The 17,502-nt window shown below is 42.4% G+C and overlaps 2 protein-coding genes across 5 annotated transcripts in view; one reads left to right on the top strand and one right to left on the bottom strand.

The window, feature by feature from the left end:
* The window catches only part of IFT140 (intraflagellar transport 140), a 48,581-nt gene that overhangs the window by 19,940 nt on the left and 11,139 nt on the right, over nt 1-17,502 (top strand). The window lies entirely within an intron of this gene.
* Nucleotides 170-15,826, bottom strand: TMEM204 (transmembrane protein 204). Its single transcript, XM_083872497.1, has 3 exons — nt 14,630-15,826; nt 9,949-10,104; nt 170-2,300 (listed from the first exon to the last, which is right to left on the bottom strand). The coding sequence occupies exons 1-3, from the start codon at nt 14,907-14,909 to the stop codon at nt 2,056-2,058; spliced, it is 681 nt and encodes a 226-aa protein (XP_083728623.1). The 5' UTR covers nt 14,910-15,826; the 3' UTR covers nt 170-2,055.

Genomic DNA, 17,502 nt, shown 5'->3' with positions numbered 1-17,502 from the left:
TCCCTTTCATTTTTAACCAGATGAAACATCTTTCTCACAGACATTTTAATGCATTCTCTGCTCATTCTTTGTCTGGAATATGTTGTGGATTCTTTTTTTTTTTAGTAAAAGAGAGAATTACTGATGACCTGCAACCTTATCCTGTGTGTGAATGGCAAAAATGTCATCACTAGCAGAAAAGGAACATTCACAATTTTATTTATACATCTAAAATAATCACAGCAATACCAAGTGTTACAGATTTATGGACCACATAGCTGATTTTTAAATTCACATGTACATTATTATAATATGGATATTGCAATATTAGAGGAAATTATATAATGTCTCTTAAATACTCTAATATTTTATTTTAAAAACCACTTCATTTAATCATAACATATTGTTTCTGGAATTATTTTTTTTCCCCCAGAAAATTAATGCAGGCAGATGAATGCTAATCTTTGTTGGTTTTTACAAACCTACTGCTAGAAGAAACTCTTTGTCAGCTTTACAGTATTTCCCCTGACAGTCTAGAGCAGTGCAGTTGTTCCAGAGCATCAGTCTCTATGGAGTGTTGCTCATTTGGAACGTGATGCAAAGCAGCAGTCAGGATTGAGTTTCTTATCACATCCAAACTGAGTGCAGAACAGAACTCAAGAGCCAGCTTGATGATTACATTTCAACAAAGTGTGGAAATAGTGATAAAGAAGCAAAGCGGTGTACTCAGCTGGGAGCAACACAGCAGTCCTAAGGAATTTGTAACATTCACAGCTCATGGTCCCTCAAACCTGTCACTAACTGTGCTCAGAGCAGCATTCTGAATGTGTTCACACACCTGTCACTGTCTCAGGTTCCTGTATCCCACGCGTTCCTGCATGATAGTTTTTGATGTGTTGTTTTCCTTTCTGAAACTTATATGCATATGACTTTTGTAAAGCCATGTGCTTCTCAGGGTAAGGCTTATAAATGTTATACTTAATTCTAAAGGCACCAATTTTTCACTTCATTATCATATTAAGTTATCAGACAGGTTGTTTTTAAATCTCAAAATCCTGAAGTCCTGTATATTTGTCTTATTCTCCAGTCTGGGTGCTTGAGTGGCAGCTCTATTCTCTGATATTCCCTGTGTTACGTAGCTCTGGGCAGAGCTGGTGTCCTGCCATAGCATTCTAAAGTCACAGCAAATGCTATAACTAGCTGGAGAGAAAGTAAACCAATTTGGGCTGGAATATTTCTTACTTATAATAGTTCCCAACAATGTAATTTAATCATATATCTGATTATTAGGGAGTTCAGGTAGCCTCGGGTGGACGTTTGGTCTCAATGTAGCATTGAAACATTTTTTCAGCAGCATGTGTGGCCTGTTTCTAGCTGCGTACCCTTCTCATTTTTAATGTCTGTTTACCCATAGGACATTAGCAAGCCTGTGTCTCAGGCTACAAAAAAAAAGTCTGAAAAAAATGCACCTTAATTCTTCTGCAGTCTCTTTCTTTACATAAGAATAGTTAGAGTGGCTTTTGGTTTTTACTCTCTGGTCTGTCCTGGGGCTGGGAACAGGTGTTCAGCTAATGAGAATCTATTCCTTGTAGAGAGGTAAATAGAAGCACTAGAAGGTCATGAAATTTACACTTTTAAACCCATCACTTAATCTACGGTGAGTTTTCTGCTTTCTCAGATTGCCTGTGAACTCCCAGGCTATTGTCACAGGTCTCCTTTAGCCTTTTGTTTTATTTTCAGGGAGCAGGAGAACTTGATGCAGACAAAGAAAATGTTTGGTTCCCTCTTTCTTGTATTCTCATTGTACACACTTGGTATCTTCTCCAGCTGACCCTGCAGGAATTCTGTGCTGTACAGCAGAAGGAGAGGGCAATATAATATTATTTATATATATATAAAAATTGTAGTTTATACATATGTATATAGATGGACCCCATCCGAATAATAATTGAGGGCCTCTGCCCACACAAGTGAAAATTGTGATGTCTTTCAACCCTTAAATTATAGCATATATTTATAGAAAATAACTCCAGTGCAGATCTCCTTGGAGATCTTTCCCCTTTCAAGTGTGCTCTTTCAGCATGGTGACTCAACATAGTCATTCTCCAGGCCGCGGCGAAAGCGCGCGCTCAGGGTGCGGCTGATGACGATGACCCGCGGCGCCATGCAGTCCTCACGCCTGTGCAGGATGTTCCAGATGAGAATGGCAGCTGCCAGTGTGGCCAAAAGACAGGCCCCGATGTTCAGGTAGCAGGACCACGAGAGGTTGGTGTATGGTCCGATGCGGTAGAACGTCACCAGCCCGATAACCAGAACAAAACCTGCAAACAGAAAGGCAGAGTTATTTTTAATGATTTCTTCTCTTGAAATTCTGTAGTAGCAAAATGCCACAGGCATCTCAGCATTTACAGACTCACTGTTCATATGTCTGTAGTGCCTTTCCATCCCTATTATGATATGCTTTTGAAGGTGTATTTGGGGCTCATGGTACATGCAAAGAGAGTGCATTAAACAGAAGCTCAGTATTAAGTTTAAATCTGTTCACTCTGATTTAAATTTCTTACACCCACTGAGCTGTATTTCACATTGGGTGAAATATTTAGAAGTTTTTCCAAATGCCCAGCTTTTAATGAAATGACTTAGCTTTGTCTTTCTTGCATTTGTATTACTTATAGCTAATTACTGTCCTAAATGGCGTAACATCTCCATGTTCTATTTGATGTAGCAATCATCTGCCAGGAAAAAGCACTAAGGTTTCCTTACAGGTCCCCAAATAAAGCTATTTTTGCTAGAAAGACTATTTTCCTTCACAAGCCTTGTGTCTGAACCCTGCTCAGATGAGTACCCAGTCATGCAGGAGGCTTTATCTCCTTTCCCAGTTCTGCGCCAGTGGCTGAGTTGGGTAGAGGGACTGGGTTTGAGAGCTCCCTGAACTGATAGATTGCAGGAGCCAGTTGCCAGAGCTCTTGAATGAAATGTGCATTGTGTTTAGGATCCTTTGCTGCAGTGTAGACAGGAACTGACATTAAGAACAAACACATGGCAGAGGCAGCAGAGGTGGAAGCACATTACTATAGAGTTTATACAGTTAGTTTTACAGTTCTGCAAGAGTCAGAGAACCCCAGAATAGAAGTGTCACTGAGAAAGTTATTTTCCAGCATTGTTATTTCATATTGGTATGGCTTGATATGGGAAATACAAATGTAGGAACTCCAGGGCAAAAGGTGAAGAAATCATAATGATCCAAAAAGACTGAGTTTGCATAGGATGATGAGTTTTAAATTTTGATGAATGCTACTTTTGTGAAGATGATGATGTATGAAAACACCAAAGTTTGCTTGGATAGATTTTTGTCTGTAACAGCTTAATCAAACTTGGACTTGAAGCCATGTGTTACATATGTTTTCCTTGCCCTTAGAGGAGTCTTCTTGTACTCCAGCCGAGAACTGGGGCAGAACATTTAGTCTGTTCTCTAAATGACTGGCAAAAACATGCACTTCACATATTTGTACCATATAATAGAAGTATCCCTATAGAAATTAACCTTTGTTGTAAGAATAGTCTCCAGAGCTGACTGTGGTGACTTTTCCCTTTTTAGATAGATATTTGTAAAAAGGTCTGAATTCAGTTTCAGTATTCCAGTAAAATACCTAGAGGAAGACAGTTGGCTTCCCAGACTATTTCCCATAAACTATTCCACTAAAAATAACCAGAAAGTTGCTCTCTTTCCTATCAGGATTCTTGAGCTCATGGTGTACAATACAGGTTGGCAACAGCTGTAGAAGAGACATATTTCTTTCTTTATGGAAATATTGAACATTTTAATCTGACCTAGTTTCTTTTCTGTTTAGTAGTGATGACAAGATTTTGAGATGCATGGCTCAATTTCCCTGAATTAATTTAATGAAGTACATAAATTAATTTCAGATAATTTTATTGCATATTATCTCAAGACTACACAGAGGCCACAGCTTCACTAAAAATCCTGATGAGATTACTTGAAGTGCTTTTTTTTCCCATAGAACTGCTGTTTATCTCTAGTTGTTTCCCATCTGCAGCAAAACAAGCCGGGAGGGGGGTGGCTTTTCCGCTGGGGAAGGAAACAGATAACGAAGTCACTTAGAAGACTTCTGGTTGGAACAGTATTGACTGTGGTAGTGGGGGTGGGTTGGGAGAATGTTACTTTTTGAACTTACATTTCAGACCTGTATGCTGGGTTTCTTGTTTGACTGAGGCTGGCTGCAAGCCAACTACAGAATTTTAGCATTTTAAAAGAACTCTAATAGTCACTTCTTTATTTCTGTGTTAGTTTGTTGTCCTTTTTCAGGCACCCCTGGATTCTCATTCTTCCTTTTTATTAGTGTACTGATAGTGCATTTGAAGAAATACACATTGTTTTTTTTTAGTTCACCAGAAGGTCTATATTAGGGTCTAGGTTAGAATCCTCCTCTTTACAGCTTGTCCTGGAGGATGATTTTTGCCATCAAGAATAGGAAGAAGGAGGAAAATAGAGCAGCCAGAGTGTGGAGAATATACCACCCATGCTTGTGCAGAACTGCAAACAGGGAAGGGAAATATTTCACTCCCCTTCTGCATACCCCACCAAGTTTCACAAGGAATGATTTAGCTGTGATGAGTCACATCCCTGAATAGGCTGTTTGTAGGAGCTTGGCTGTATTTATCAGCATGAGATAGAGTCACAAAGTGATTCCTATAGGGCATATGCAAATTATTTATTAATAAATACCTTTTCTTGTATCAGCTTGGCACAAAAGAAGTTGTTACAGTTGAAGGCAAATATGGCACCTCTGTAACAGTTACTTGCTCTTCATTTTAGGACCAGGCTGGATGATGCTTTGGTTTCTAATGCCACAGGGAATTAGTGTGACCATTAGTCAAGTGACCTTTGAAGTTTCAACTGTACATAGTTAAGTACAATAATTTGTTTGGGGTTGGGTTTTTTTGGTTGTTTTGTGTAGTTCTAATTTAAAATTTCCTTCCAAGGATTTTGGTAACATGTAACATCTTAGAATTAAATATGTGAGTAGAACAGCTTCTGAGGGGCAATAAGACCCTTTTGTCACTCAGTCTGAATTACAAGGGCTTTCCACTTGTGTTCTTTGAGTTTGTCAGTCCCTGGCTTTAACCTGGTGGGAGATTTAGTTAGTGTAAGGCAGTGAATCTTACCTTATGTTGGGAATCTTTAACCAGTTTAGGTCTATTGACAGTAAATTGCTTTTGTTGATTACCTTTTGGAGGTTTCCTTAGAAATTATGCCAGTCTTTGAATGGAATGTTGAAAAGCATTCCCAGTGAACTAGGCAGAACTCCTCTTGGGCAGCTATCTAAATAAGGAGAAATGTGCAGATACTCACATTTGATGTTGACTATTAGCATTGCTTGGCCTCTTGGATTCTGAGGCAGGTGGAGCCAATTAAAGCTCTGCTTTAGTCCTAATAGGCCTCATATCAGGCAGAGCAATGGGCTCCTGTCTGGAATCAGAACCATGGAGTGTTTTGGGACAGGAATCTTCTAAAACCATCTCTTTCCAACCCTGCCACGGGCAGGGACACCTTCCACTGTCCCAGGCTGCTCCAAGCCCCACTCAACCTGGCCTTGGACACTTCCAGGGATCCAGGGGCAGCCACAGCTTCTCTGGGCACCCTGTGCCAGGGCCTGCCCACCCTCACAGGAAGGACTTTTTTCCTAGCATTTAATCTAAAGCTTCTCTTTTCCAGCTTAAATCCATTCCCCTTGTCCTATTGTTGTCTGTCCATATAAAATGTCACTCTGTCTTTTGTTAAGCACCCTTTATGTACTGAAAAGCCACAGTAAGTTTTCCCCAGAACCTTTTCTTCTCCAGGTTGAACACCCCCAGCTCTCCCAGCCTGTCTCTAAAGCAGAGCATCTGTATGGCTTCCTCTGGATCCACTCTAATGGGTCCTTGTCTGTCTTGTGCTGAGCATCCCACACCTGGCTGGTTTAGCCTGAGGAAAAATACCCTGTGCAGAGAGAAGCAGTCATTGACAGGTGATCTTCCTGGACATTTCAGTGTCATCTTCTGCTTTTATTGTTCAAGTGTTCTGTTCATCTCTGGATACATCAGAGGGTAAGAGCTGCATAATTGGATCCAACAAGGCAACTGGGTTTGAAACAGTGTTAGGAGACACCTCCATGTATATATAATACACACACTCATAAGCAGTAAAATGAATATTTGAGTTGAGATACTTTCCATCTCACACAGTTTCTCTTCATTACATGCTCCTTATGCTTGCGTATCCAAATTATCTGTTAACAGATTTTTTCACTGTATTTCTGATAAGAATATATACCCTTGGCATTGAGATGCTGCAACAACCTGCCTGCTGCTCTTATCAGATTTTAGCTTTAAAGAAGAGATCTAATGTAAAGGATTTTCTATCCCAGATTTTCCCAATTAAGTTTCTAATATTTCTCTCTAAAGTGTGTGATAATCATCACTGGACAAGATCAAGACTTGGCTGGAGCCCCTTAAGGCCTGATCCTGTCTGGCAGGTTAATGTTTGTAGTAGTTCAATATCCTCTGAAGTGCTCTTTCTTCCCTGTGCTGTTAGTATGGATTTCCCTTTCCAACAGCTCTTCTGTCAGCTGTTAAACATCCTATATTCAGCACACAGAGTTTGTAACAGGTCCTTGGAAAAAACCAGAAAGCCCAAAACCCTCTAGAGGGAAATTTCTGAGCATTGACACAAAATTCCATGTACAGTGCTGGTTCCATTTTCACTAGGAGCCTTTTCCAAAGCAAACAACTCGCTTTCCTGTTAATGGGGAGGTGTGAGGCTGGGAAGATTTGGAGCTGTGTGAATCCCATTGCTGTCCCAAACAACATTGCTGTTTCCTCTCTTCTTTGCTTCCTCTTTACTTCCTGGGGCTTGATTTTCTGTCAGAGGTCCATCCTTTTTGAATGGCTGTCAAATGCTTGTGCAGGTGGCAGGAGTGAGGAAGTGGTGGAGTCTGGAGCCACTGCAAGCTCCAGTGGATTTAAGATCATTGATTTGAGCTTGTGATAGACTTTGGAGATAATACTTAACACATTTAATTTCTAAGCCAAAAAGGACTTTTGTTCAGGCCATGGGAAAATATAATGAAATCCGCACAGTTACAGTTGAGTAAAAATAAGAAAATTACGGGTTGAGCTGTCCCTCATAATACAAGATTTCAGTCTACCAGTGACCACTGGGGTTCTCTTCAGCACTTGTTGGCATATTCCAGGATGAAGGGTAGAGATAAAGGAGAAGTTGGAATTAGAAGTTATATGATTCAAGATAATTTCTGAAGTTACTGAAAGGATGAGGAACTGCCAAACAATTCTTTATATCATTTGGATTTTGAAAAGGGAAAACCAGAAGGTTGGTGCTGGTGTTCTTTCATTTGAAAGTGTAATAAACAGAAGTTACCCAGCCAGTACTTCAGAAATCTTTAGTAAGATCTAAGTTTGTTCATTTGTAAACATTACCTGCCCTTCTCACACAAATGATCTGTCTGACCTAAAGTACCTTGGCTTTAACTCTTCAAATTAAGCAGGAGAGAGCCTTGCAGGGGTTTCTCTTGGATTGTTTGCATGGGACAAATGCTTTTAAATACAACTCTCGTATTCACTGTTCTGATGTTTTGCTCATATTGCTCCTTTTCTTTGAGAGTGACTGAGAGGTTACTGTCTCAGAGTGGAGACTCAGAGACTGAATATCACCTGTGGCTCATAGGATGTGTGGTGGCTGCTCTCTTCCCCTTCAATATAGAACTCTCAGTCTCCAGGTGCAGCAGTAGCCCTTCCAGAGCAGTGGAAATGCTGGGCTTTCTCACTGCATGTGGGTTTTGTCTGATATCAAAGACACTTCTATAATTTCTAAAATGCTGTTGCCTAAGCCCAGTCCAGGGAGTTTAGTGAGTGCAGACCCCTGATGTCCCAAGGAATCAGCAGCTGATGTATTACTTTTCTGGGGAACTAAAGAAGTCTTATTTTATATTGGGTTAATGCAGATACAATGAGTTCTTCCCACTTTTTTCAAAAGTATGCATTCTAGAAGACTTCAGGTGACCTGGATATCAGGAAGGAACCTGTTTAAACATAAAGTTACATTAAGATAATGAGATGTAAAATGAATATCATGACTTCAGGGCAGAAAACCATCTGATGGTAAAGGAGAGTGTAGCATAACTTCAAAGGGGGATGGGGAATGAGGCAGAGATAGTCACTGTGTTATTTCTGCAGATTCACACAGCACAATGTCTGTCTTCATATTGTCACAGGCTGCCAGATCCATCCCTTCACACCTTTTGAACATAGGCAGGCAGGTGGACATAGGTTTCATCCTTGATCCAAAAGCTTCTTCAGCCATTCTCATTAGTGTTTTGTTAATCATTCAGAATGTGGCTTTTCTGCCATGTCCTCTCCCAGCACTGGGGATTTCAAGGTTCAGCTTGCATAACAGGTAATAGCAGGCATTTCCTCCTCCTGCGTCGGGATATCCTGGCGCCCTTCAGTCTCTCTCTGACTGTGTTTAAAACAGACTCCAGCACAGGAAAAAAGAAAAAAAAAAAAAAAAAAAGCCCAGTCTAAAATTAGCAGATATGGTAGAAGAAAGGCTCATGGCTGTCCCCTGTGCTGTTTGTCAATGAAACAACACATCCAAACAGGGCCAGAATGCATTTCCGCTCTGGAAAAACAGGTCGAGTTTGGAGAGGATGGGAGAGTACAGCAAGCATCACGCTGATAGTCAGGGAGAACTATCCAGAAGGTATCCACAGTTACACAGGCACGGAGGGGCTGTAGGGAGGGCTTTTATGGCAAGGCAGTTTATCTGTCTTTTGGAAGCACTGCCTGGTGCTTGAGGCTCTTGCTGCACATGGAAGATGGATCAGGTGCTTTGAGGGTTACAGAACTTCTGCAGTCTCCTCCTCTCATCTGGATTTCAGGTTCCTCATCCTTAGAGGATCTAATAAAACCTAGTCATTTTATTCCTGTGGGACTGTGAGACCATACTTAAATGACCTAAGCCAGATTCTGATCTTGCATTGGTGAAAACCCGAGGTCTCAGTTGTTTTATGCCATTCTTAATCTGAGTTGTTAAGCTGAAATTAAAACTTCAAATCAAATGCTGTTGCTTTATTATAACCTGTTCTTTACATTAATAATAATATATATATAAAAGTTGTATTTTTAATCTGATCTTGTAAGCAGCTTGAATGTTACTCCGTTAATGACAGTTTCCTATGTGGATATTGTATAGGACTGGACTCTTACTGTAATGAATACTGACGTTACTTACTTTAAGTAATAACGAAAGGTATTATTGCAGAATGTTTACACTTGGTTGCCACTGCTGTTTAATTGCAATTGTGATAATCCCATTTCCTCTTTTCCTCATGCAGTTCTGTATACAGTCCATGAGAATTGCTGTGGGAATTTTATTTATAGCAGTCAGTGGTATGAATTGACTTCAGCTTTCTTTGGTGGATTGCAGATGTATCTGTTTGTCAAAATCCAGCTGGTGGTCATTGAGTAAATGTCAGTTAGCTAAAATAAAATAGTCATGTTTCAACAAGGCTTCAAAAATTCGTTCAGCCTTTCTGCTCTGCTTTCTCACAGTTCCTTTAGTATATTTTGCCCTGCTAAATTGTGGGATTATGATGTATCCAGTTTGTTTCTCTTATGTTTGCCTTCCTGGATTCATAGGAAATAATAAAGACTTGGGGTTTTTTATTGGTAGGCAGAAGCCTCATTATGATATATTCCAGATAAAAGCTTCTATTCATGTACTGCAGAATCTCATGGGAAGAGCTTGTTAGAGATAGTGAACTTGCTTTTAGATATAAGCCTTTTTGCTATTCTTTGTCACTTGAAAAAATTTTAAAGTAAGAAACACTCTTCCACCTGGATTTAATAGAGACTGAGCACTTTTCCATCAGTAGAAAGAAGTGGACTTACTGGCAAGTTGGAACACAGCAGCTATGGCCTCCTCCCACCACTGGGTATCCTGAGAGATGATGGGGAGCTCCATCAGCCCCAGCACAAAGAGGAGCTGGCCCACAGTCAGAGCCACCGTGGCGATGAGGTTGCAGGCACGCATCATGTCGAACTGCACTATGGAAACAGAAGCAGCATAAAGTTACAATAATATAAAATTGTGAAAAAATCCTGATTGAGCAGGAATATAAAGTTTGTCAGTCCACAGAAAACAATTCTCAGACAGTAGTCCCTTGTTCTAACTGTCTTCCCTGCAGTCTGAGTAAGAAAGGATTTTCTTCAGGATCTATACTGATTCTTTCCTTTAGTTGCACAGCATCTGCAAGTATTGCTTCAGTCCATGAAACAAGCACCTAATCTCCCACTGGAGATGCTGGAATTCCCTTCACTGAAGATTCTACCTGTAATCCATAGCCAGAATTTTTTGGGGCAGGATTGATGTTTGCTTTCTCTTTGTGTGGCACAGAGTGAAAAACCATAAATAGTTTTTCAAGGCCCTACAATAATAGTCATCACTAAGACAAACCAACACCCTGAATTTCTTTTTCTCCTAGTCTGTCTGTATTGTCCTGAAAAACATCCTGTGGATCTTAATACTCAGGTCTTACTGATTTACAGAACTCTTTGTATGGAGAATTCTTAAACTTTTCTTCTTTTACCATTTATTAATCTTTGGGATACACTGCAAAAACTCTTATTTTTCCATCTGTGTAATGAGGGAAATGGTTGTAATGAAGATGTCAAGGCTTGGCAGTTCTGAATGAGGTGTTAGGGCATAATCTGCATGTACAGGCAAAAAGCTACCTTTTAAAAAATAGTGTGTGATTTAGAAGGCTGAAAATGACTCCTTTATTTTTGGGATGTGTCTCCCTTTTATGCTGTTTTACACAGACTAATTTGATTGGTGTTTAGGATGCTCTTAGTGATATGTTTTAGTTTAAGGTAGTCCAGCAAGGAACAGGGAGCTGAACACAATGATCCTTGTAGATCCTTTCCAACCTGAGATAATCTATGATTCTGTATTAAAGAGCAAATGCAGCGATGATTACAGACGTGGACATCTGCAGTCTTGGCTAGAAACCTGATTAAAATGTCTCCCAGCTGGCTACTGAATGGCATATATTAACTGCAAAGTTGGGTACTTTTAGTTAGACTTTTTTTTTTTCTGCTTTTCCTGTTGGATGGATGTCCTGTTTTTATCCTTTTCCTTCTTCTCTGGCAAAAGGTGGGAGTTACAAATACCATTGTTTCACATTGCTTGCTAATATGTCACTGCTCTTCTGAAATAGAACTAGCACTGTGTGTAAGCTGGTATGTACTAGAGAAAGGCAGACTCTGGAGCAGATTGTTTAGAAGTGTTTTAACAGGCTTTAAGTTTGGTCATGCACTGACCACCAGAACTTGGTTCCTGATCTTCCAAGGAGACTGCAAGGAAGTAAACTTTGAACATTCAGAGTGTTCTGTTTTTCCACTCAGATGGACTTCTGTAATATTTTGAAAGTGCTTGCTGAAGAGATAGTAATGACTTTCAATTAAGAAATGCCCAGAGTTAAGAGCAGGCTTGCAGCCATTATGACTACTTTTATTTGGTGACAGAACTATCTGTAGCATCAAATTAAAAAAAATTGTTGCCATAATGGATTCTCTTGCATTGTCTGCATAGAATATGCATGAGCTTAAAAAAAAAAAAAAAGGAAAAAAGCCTCTGTATATAAATAACCTTTAAAAGTCTGAAGTTTATGCCAGAAATACATACTGGCTCCTGACACAGAAATTAACACCAGATTTTTGCTGCTATTAGTGACTTTTTGAAACACTTAACTGTATTACAGACTTTAAGCTTGGCCACTGTATACATGTTACATCATGTATACTAAAAATAGTAAGTTTCTGACTGTGACAGTTGAAGTTCAGGCAAATTTGTAACTATTTTATCTTTACAAAATGGTTCTTTGATTGATGTCCTCTCCTGCAGCTGGAAGTGATTGAATGGGTAACACAGTCTTTGGTGCTGTTTGTAAGAACTCCACACTTAGGGATGTTTATTGGCCTAATACACTACACTCATAATGCTTTAATTGATTTCAAAGTTTTGATGGCAAGAGTAACCAAACACTGATTGCTCTGACAATGTTTCTGTGCAACACTTGTGTATGTACTGCATTGAAACATATATTAGGTTCATTTTCCTGTCCTGAATTGCAAGTTTTGCACTTTTCCAAAATGAGTACATGGAATTGCACCCCGACATTAAAATGAGCATTCACGCTAATTTGAAAAGCCATGTCTCTCGGAATTCATCTCTACTGGCCTCCATCATTAAATTAGTAGTGTCACTTATTTAAATGTTACTCATATTTCAGATATTTGGATGGGAAATCACAAACCCTGAGCTGCCAGCTGCCCATGGTGCCTTATCTCTTTGGAACAGCCTGAGGAGTCTGTCAGGCAGTATGTGTATAATAAGGTTTGGGGTTTTTTTAATCCAATGGTAGTTCCTGTGTTTCCAGATGAACTTGGCCTCCTTTCTTGGTTTCCATATATGGAGATATATATATATGTAGACAAGTGACACATCTACAGCACACTCAGCTGCTTGGCTTAGCCTGGCTTCCAGTAAATTTCATAGAAATTGGAAATTTTGCAGACATTGGAACTTTGTGTAAATGCAGTGGACGGGCATTAAGGTGAACAGCAAGCAAAGCTCAGCTCTTCTTTCCCACCCTGAGCAGCATCCTGCCTCAGCCACCACATGTCCCTGTGTCCATGCCTGTGCCACAGTCATCCATCCAGGCTGGACAGGTGTTTGCCTGGGCTCCCTGTGGCAGTCATGTAGCTGCTCCTGATGCTGTGCCTCTTCCTGACATAAACTGCACTCCTTGTTAGAACTGCAATTCCCACAAGCAATCCAGCCCTGAGCATCAGAAGTTGGAACATGCATTCTGCTGTTGCAATTTTCCTTATGTCTCCTGCAGCCATGAAGAACCCAGTGAGGTTTTATATCTTTTTAAACTCTTCCCTATTCCTGCATTTCTACATTGTTTCTAATGTTCTTTAGACAAAGAGGGACAAACTGTCACCTCGGCTGATGAATAAATCATCTTCCTGTGCCCATCCAGAGCACGGCAGAACTTAAGGGCATATTTGTACCCTGCAGTGTGGTTAAAATATCTAAGTTGATTCCTAGTAATATGGTGTGTTTGTGCAGTATTCCTGGCATGGTTCTGGGCCAGGACCTGGGTGGCTTTAGGAAGGGTTGGCTCTGAGAGAGGCATCACTGGTGGTGTAGTGTTCTCACCACTCAAGGTGGCTCACGTGTCCCTGTGTGGGGCCACATTGCTGGGTGTGAATGGTACACATGTTCTTCAAGTTAGAATAAGACTTATCAGTATTAATTGGGAAAGTGATTCCAGACATGAAGCTGCAAAAAGACATCAAGTAACTTCTCCCATAGTCTAATCCTTTTTATAACTATTTATTGTTAAAAAAGTTATTTCAGTTCAAAACATATTGAAAGGGTAAGGACTTTAAAACATTTGAGAAATTTTCTGTTTGTGATTTATGCAGGCTCAGTATTAGGAAATGTGCAAAAAATGTTTCTGTATAATTATGTTGGAAAATATGACCTGGAATGGGTCCACATTTTTAAAAGAAATTCCTCTAATATTTGATTTCTCTCCAGAGGGATCTAAGAAACTCCAAGGACCAATTTCTCTTTCTCCACATTTCAAACCATGAAAAAAATCTGGTTTGAAATCATGTGTTACAGATGCTGCCAACCATTTCTCAGAGGTGCCAGAGCTGTTTATGAGCATCCTTGAAATCTTGGGAGTATGCTGTGGTCTGTCGAGGCATGGACTTTATAGCCATTTGTTCTGTTAAATTTCATGCCTTGAGGGGTCAGCAGAAGCACTGATTCCCTTTTGAATGGCTGCTCATAGTCTGGCTGTTGGGAGTGGAGGGGGTTTAGGGGAGAAACCTCTTGGCACCAGGGTAGTTGTGGTCCCAGCCATGGTGTCTGCAAGTATTTTGGACAGAGTCTTTAAAGTCTCTTCCAGCCCAAGCCTTTCTGTGATCCTTTTACAGTACAATTCTGATCTGGGAGAGCAGGGTTGCACCATTAATGCTATGAATGTGATACATAAGGTTTATTATTTATTAATCAGTTCTGTAATTCTTACGTTATCCAGTAATTTTCCCTAGCTCGATGTAAGCTATTTGCATGCTTCAGATCCCACAATCTGTGAAAGTGCAAAATGAAAAACACACCATGGGTAATGATTTTTGTAGTCACCAAGTTGTATATTGTATTTTTTCACTAAGAAGAGTGTTACACATTTTAAGACTTTTCTCAATGTTTTTACTACAACTATTTCTGTCTTTTCTGCTCCTTGCATTTCCAACAAAAGCAAGCAAAAGCGAGAAATAACATGTCATTTGTTGCAATACCATTTTGGGTTTGGGTTGGGTTTTTTTTTAGTTTTAGGGTATTCAGAGCAACTGTGGTTGCTGTTGTACTGAGGAGGAGGGGATATCTTACAGCAGGAACCCAGGAGGGAGAAGTGAGCCCGAGATGCCTCTGAACTTCAGGCTTACACTTGTATCAATCACGTCTGCAGAGAGGATAAGAAGCTGCACTTACGTTTGACAGTGCTGCGTGACTCCTGGAACCCGGCCGACTCTGAACCCCAGCCCAGGGCTTCACACTCGTGCTCCTCCCCTTGCCCGTGCCTGGCACTGGTGCTCGCACTGCCTCTGCTCCTCTCTGCCAGCCAGCACATCCTCCAGAGCCCCACGCTGCGCTTGCGCCCGTCCTCCAGCGTCTGGTACACCCAGTTGGGGGTAAAGGCAGCCGCGTTGTTGAGGATCAGCGAGACCAGGGCTACCAACACAGCTGTGGCTACCAGTTTCTGGACAGTCATATCTGACTGTCAGCTCGCTGCCAGTCTCTAACTGCAGAAGATACAAGGTCCCAGTCAGCTGCAGCACATTGAAATCGGGCTGGGAACAGGCCGCTGTGCTGGGATGTCACGGGCTGCTAGAGGACATCACCGTTCATTCTTGAAGTCAACTCCAGAGGGGTTTCTGACCAAGGAAATGAGAATTTTGTGAGGTAGATAGGAGAATTCCATAAAATAAGATCACGAAGAAGCTTTGTTAGGTCCTTCCCTGCGTTGACTTATCCACCTTCTTGCACTTTGATAAGTAATGCCAGTGCCGTGGTGAACTGGACGACAGGGAGGTCCATTCCGTGCTGGACGGGGTGAATCCAGACAGAATCCAGTCTTGGGGCAGGAGAGCCTGAGCTGAGGCGGGATGGGATGCTCGCTGTAGCCTGCCGAGCGCCGGCTCCTCCGAGCCAACAGTGCTGCTCCAAAAGCCGGGCTTTGGGTGCAAACCTCAGAATATCCTGCAAACAGTGACAAATGCCATCCTCTCAAAGCCACGCTGAGCCACAGGAGAACGCGGTCATCCCAAAGGTGATCTGCAAGTCTGGAGTGTCTCGAGGCGGTTGCTCTGCCCTGTCCCTCTCCAAAGAGCCGAGCTGCGAGTGCCGGGACGAGAACAGCCACTGCAGCGAGGAAAGGGCCCCCCACTCCCCAACAAGAGGAAATGGCTGCTTTTGTGGCTCGGTTTGGTGAGCCTCGGGCGTAGTCGACTAAAAAAAAAAAAAAAAAAAAAAAAAAAAAAAAAAAAAAAAAAAAAAAGTCACTGCCACGGCAGTCAAACATTAACAGGATGTGTTTCCTGAAAGGAAAAGACTATGGAGACTTCTAAAGTTGTTCCTCCTCCCCTGTGAGAGCCCCCTCCCTGCCGCCCGCCTCCTCCCCTCGCTGCCGGGACGGGCAGTGAGTGTCTGCAGAGCCGGGGAGCGCAGGGAGCTCCCGGGGACGGGAGACAGGGAAACCCCAGCGTCAGCCCCCGGGGCATCAGCTCTGTGGGCGCGGATCGGGGAGAGGGATTCTGAAATGCCTTTTAATAGAAGCAAAACGGTGCTGGGGTTCTCTGCTGGACAGCGCTGCGGGGGCGCCCCGGTGTCCGCGTCCTCCGCACCAGGGGAGGGACCGTGGCACATTAATAGGAAATATAAAACCTCGAGATTCTCAGCCCCATCGCAAACCGGTTTGGGGGTGTCCGCAAAGGCAGGGGCAGGTGTTGGGGTGTGAGGCTGAGAGTCCCCGCAGGGCGCGGTGCGGGGCTGGCACAGCCCGGGGGAGGCACAGCCCGCCCTGCTCCAGGGGGAAACTGCTGCCCAGTGCTGGATGGCACGTCTGTCCCGGCTCTGACAGCGGGGACAGAACGGGCACGGCGGGTGCTCTTCTGATAAACCGGTTAAAGAGAGCTGAGGGCATTCATTGAACGTGGATGTTCCCAGGGCGGTCTTGCCCAGACGGGCACCCCAAAGGGCTCTTTTGCTGCCCCTGCAGCACCTGAACGAGGACAGAGGTTCTGGTGGGCACTGCCCGGCCCTGGGGCTATCCCCCTCCCGAGGTGAGCCTGGCACGGTTCCTCAGGCTGCACAAAGTGCACCAGTGTGGCATTGCCTTGTACACACTGGACTGAAGGTACAACATCTGGTCAGCCCTGAGGAGACCTGGCACTGACCTGCCTTGCCAGGCACGACACACCTGAGGGGCTGGCACAGGTGTTCACATCCCTGTAATCAATAAATTAGATTAGACACTGATTGAATTTTATAGCTTGTCTTACCAGGCAAGAGGCTTTGCCTCTAACCAGGTGCCCTGACCCAATACACAAAAAGAAACTGGTATGAATTTTTTTGCAAGGCAACATTTTATTTCCAGACTTGTTGGTGAGTGAAGGTGGGGGGGGGAATCCAATAAAGCTGATATACTCCTATAATTAGTTTTAGCCAGTGAAGTTGAATGTACTAATGTGGCTATGAACTCAACCCTCCTCCATGTGCTATGATAATTTTTAATCTTTAAACAAATTAAGCTTTTAAGTACTTTGAGCATCTTCATCCTTTGAGAGCACTATAGGATCTTCAGTTTCTTCTTTTCCCTGGACGTGTTTCTGGACATTGTTGGTTTTATAACTTCCATATAAAATCACCAGTGCTTGGGATGCCTTCCCATGGCTCTGCTCCCACTGCTGCTGTGCCTGGGCTTCATTAAGTTTCCAGCTTTGGCTGATGAAGTACAGATGTGAGAGGCTTTCCAGGGGGGATGAAAGGAGGAGGAGGGGAAGAACAGGAAATTCCCAGAGTTAGAGTTGAGAGCAGGGAAAAATATTACTTGGAGTTTTATATGGACAGCAGGGCCAGGCTCCTGGAAAGGAGCTTTGCTGCCTTTTAGGGATGCATGGACAGATTCAGCTTTCTTACTACACTGGCAGCTTTTGAGAGATAAACTGTTGTTTTCCCTGGGATCTAAGTGAACCTGTTCTGCACCTCCTGTTTCTTGTTCCTTCACCAGGCCCACATCCATCTGCCCACGTTTCTGAGGGGCAGCAAAACTTGCCCTGGTGCTGGAGGTATGTTCCTGCCAGGGA

Source organism: Zosterops lateralis (genome assembly GCF_965231275.1).
Source record: "Zosterops lateralis genome assembly, chromosome: 15".
Lineage (NCBI taxonomy): Eukaryota > Metazoa > Chordata > Aves > Passeriformes > Zosteropidae > Zosterops > Zosterops lateralis.
This window is presented reverse-complemented; position numbering and strand designations above follow the sequence as displayed.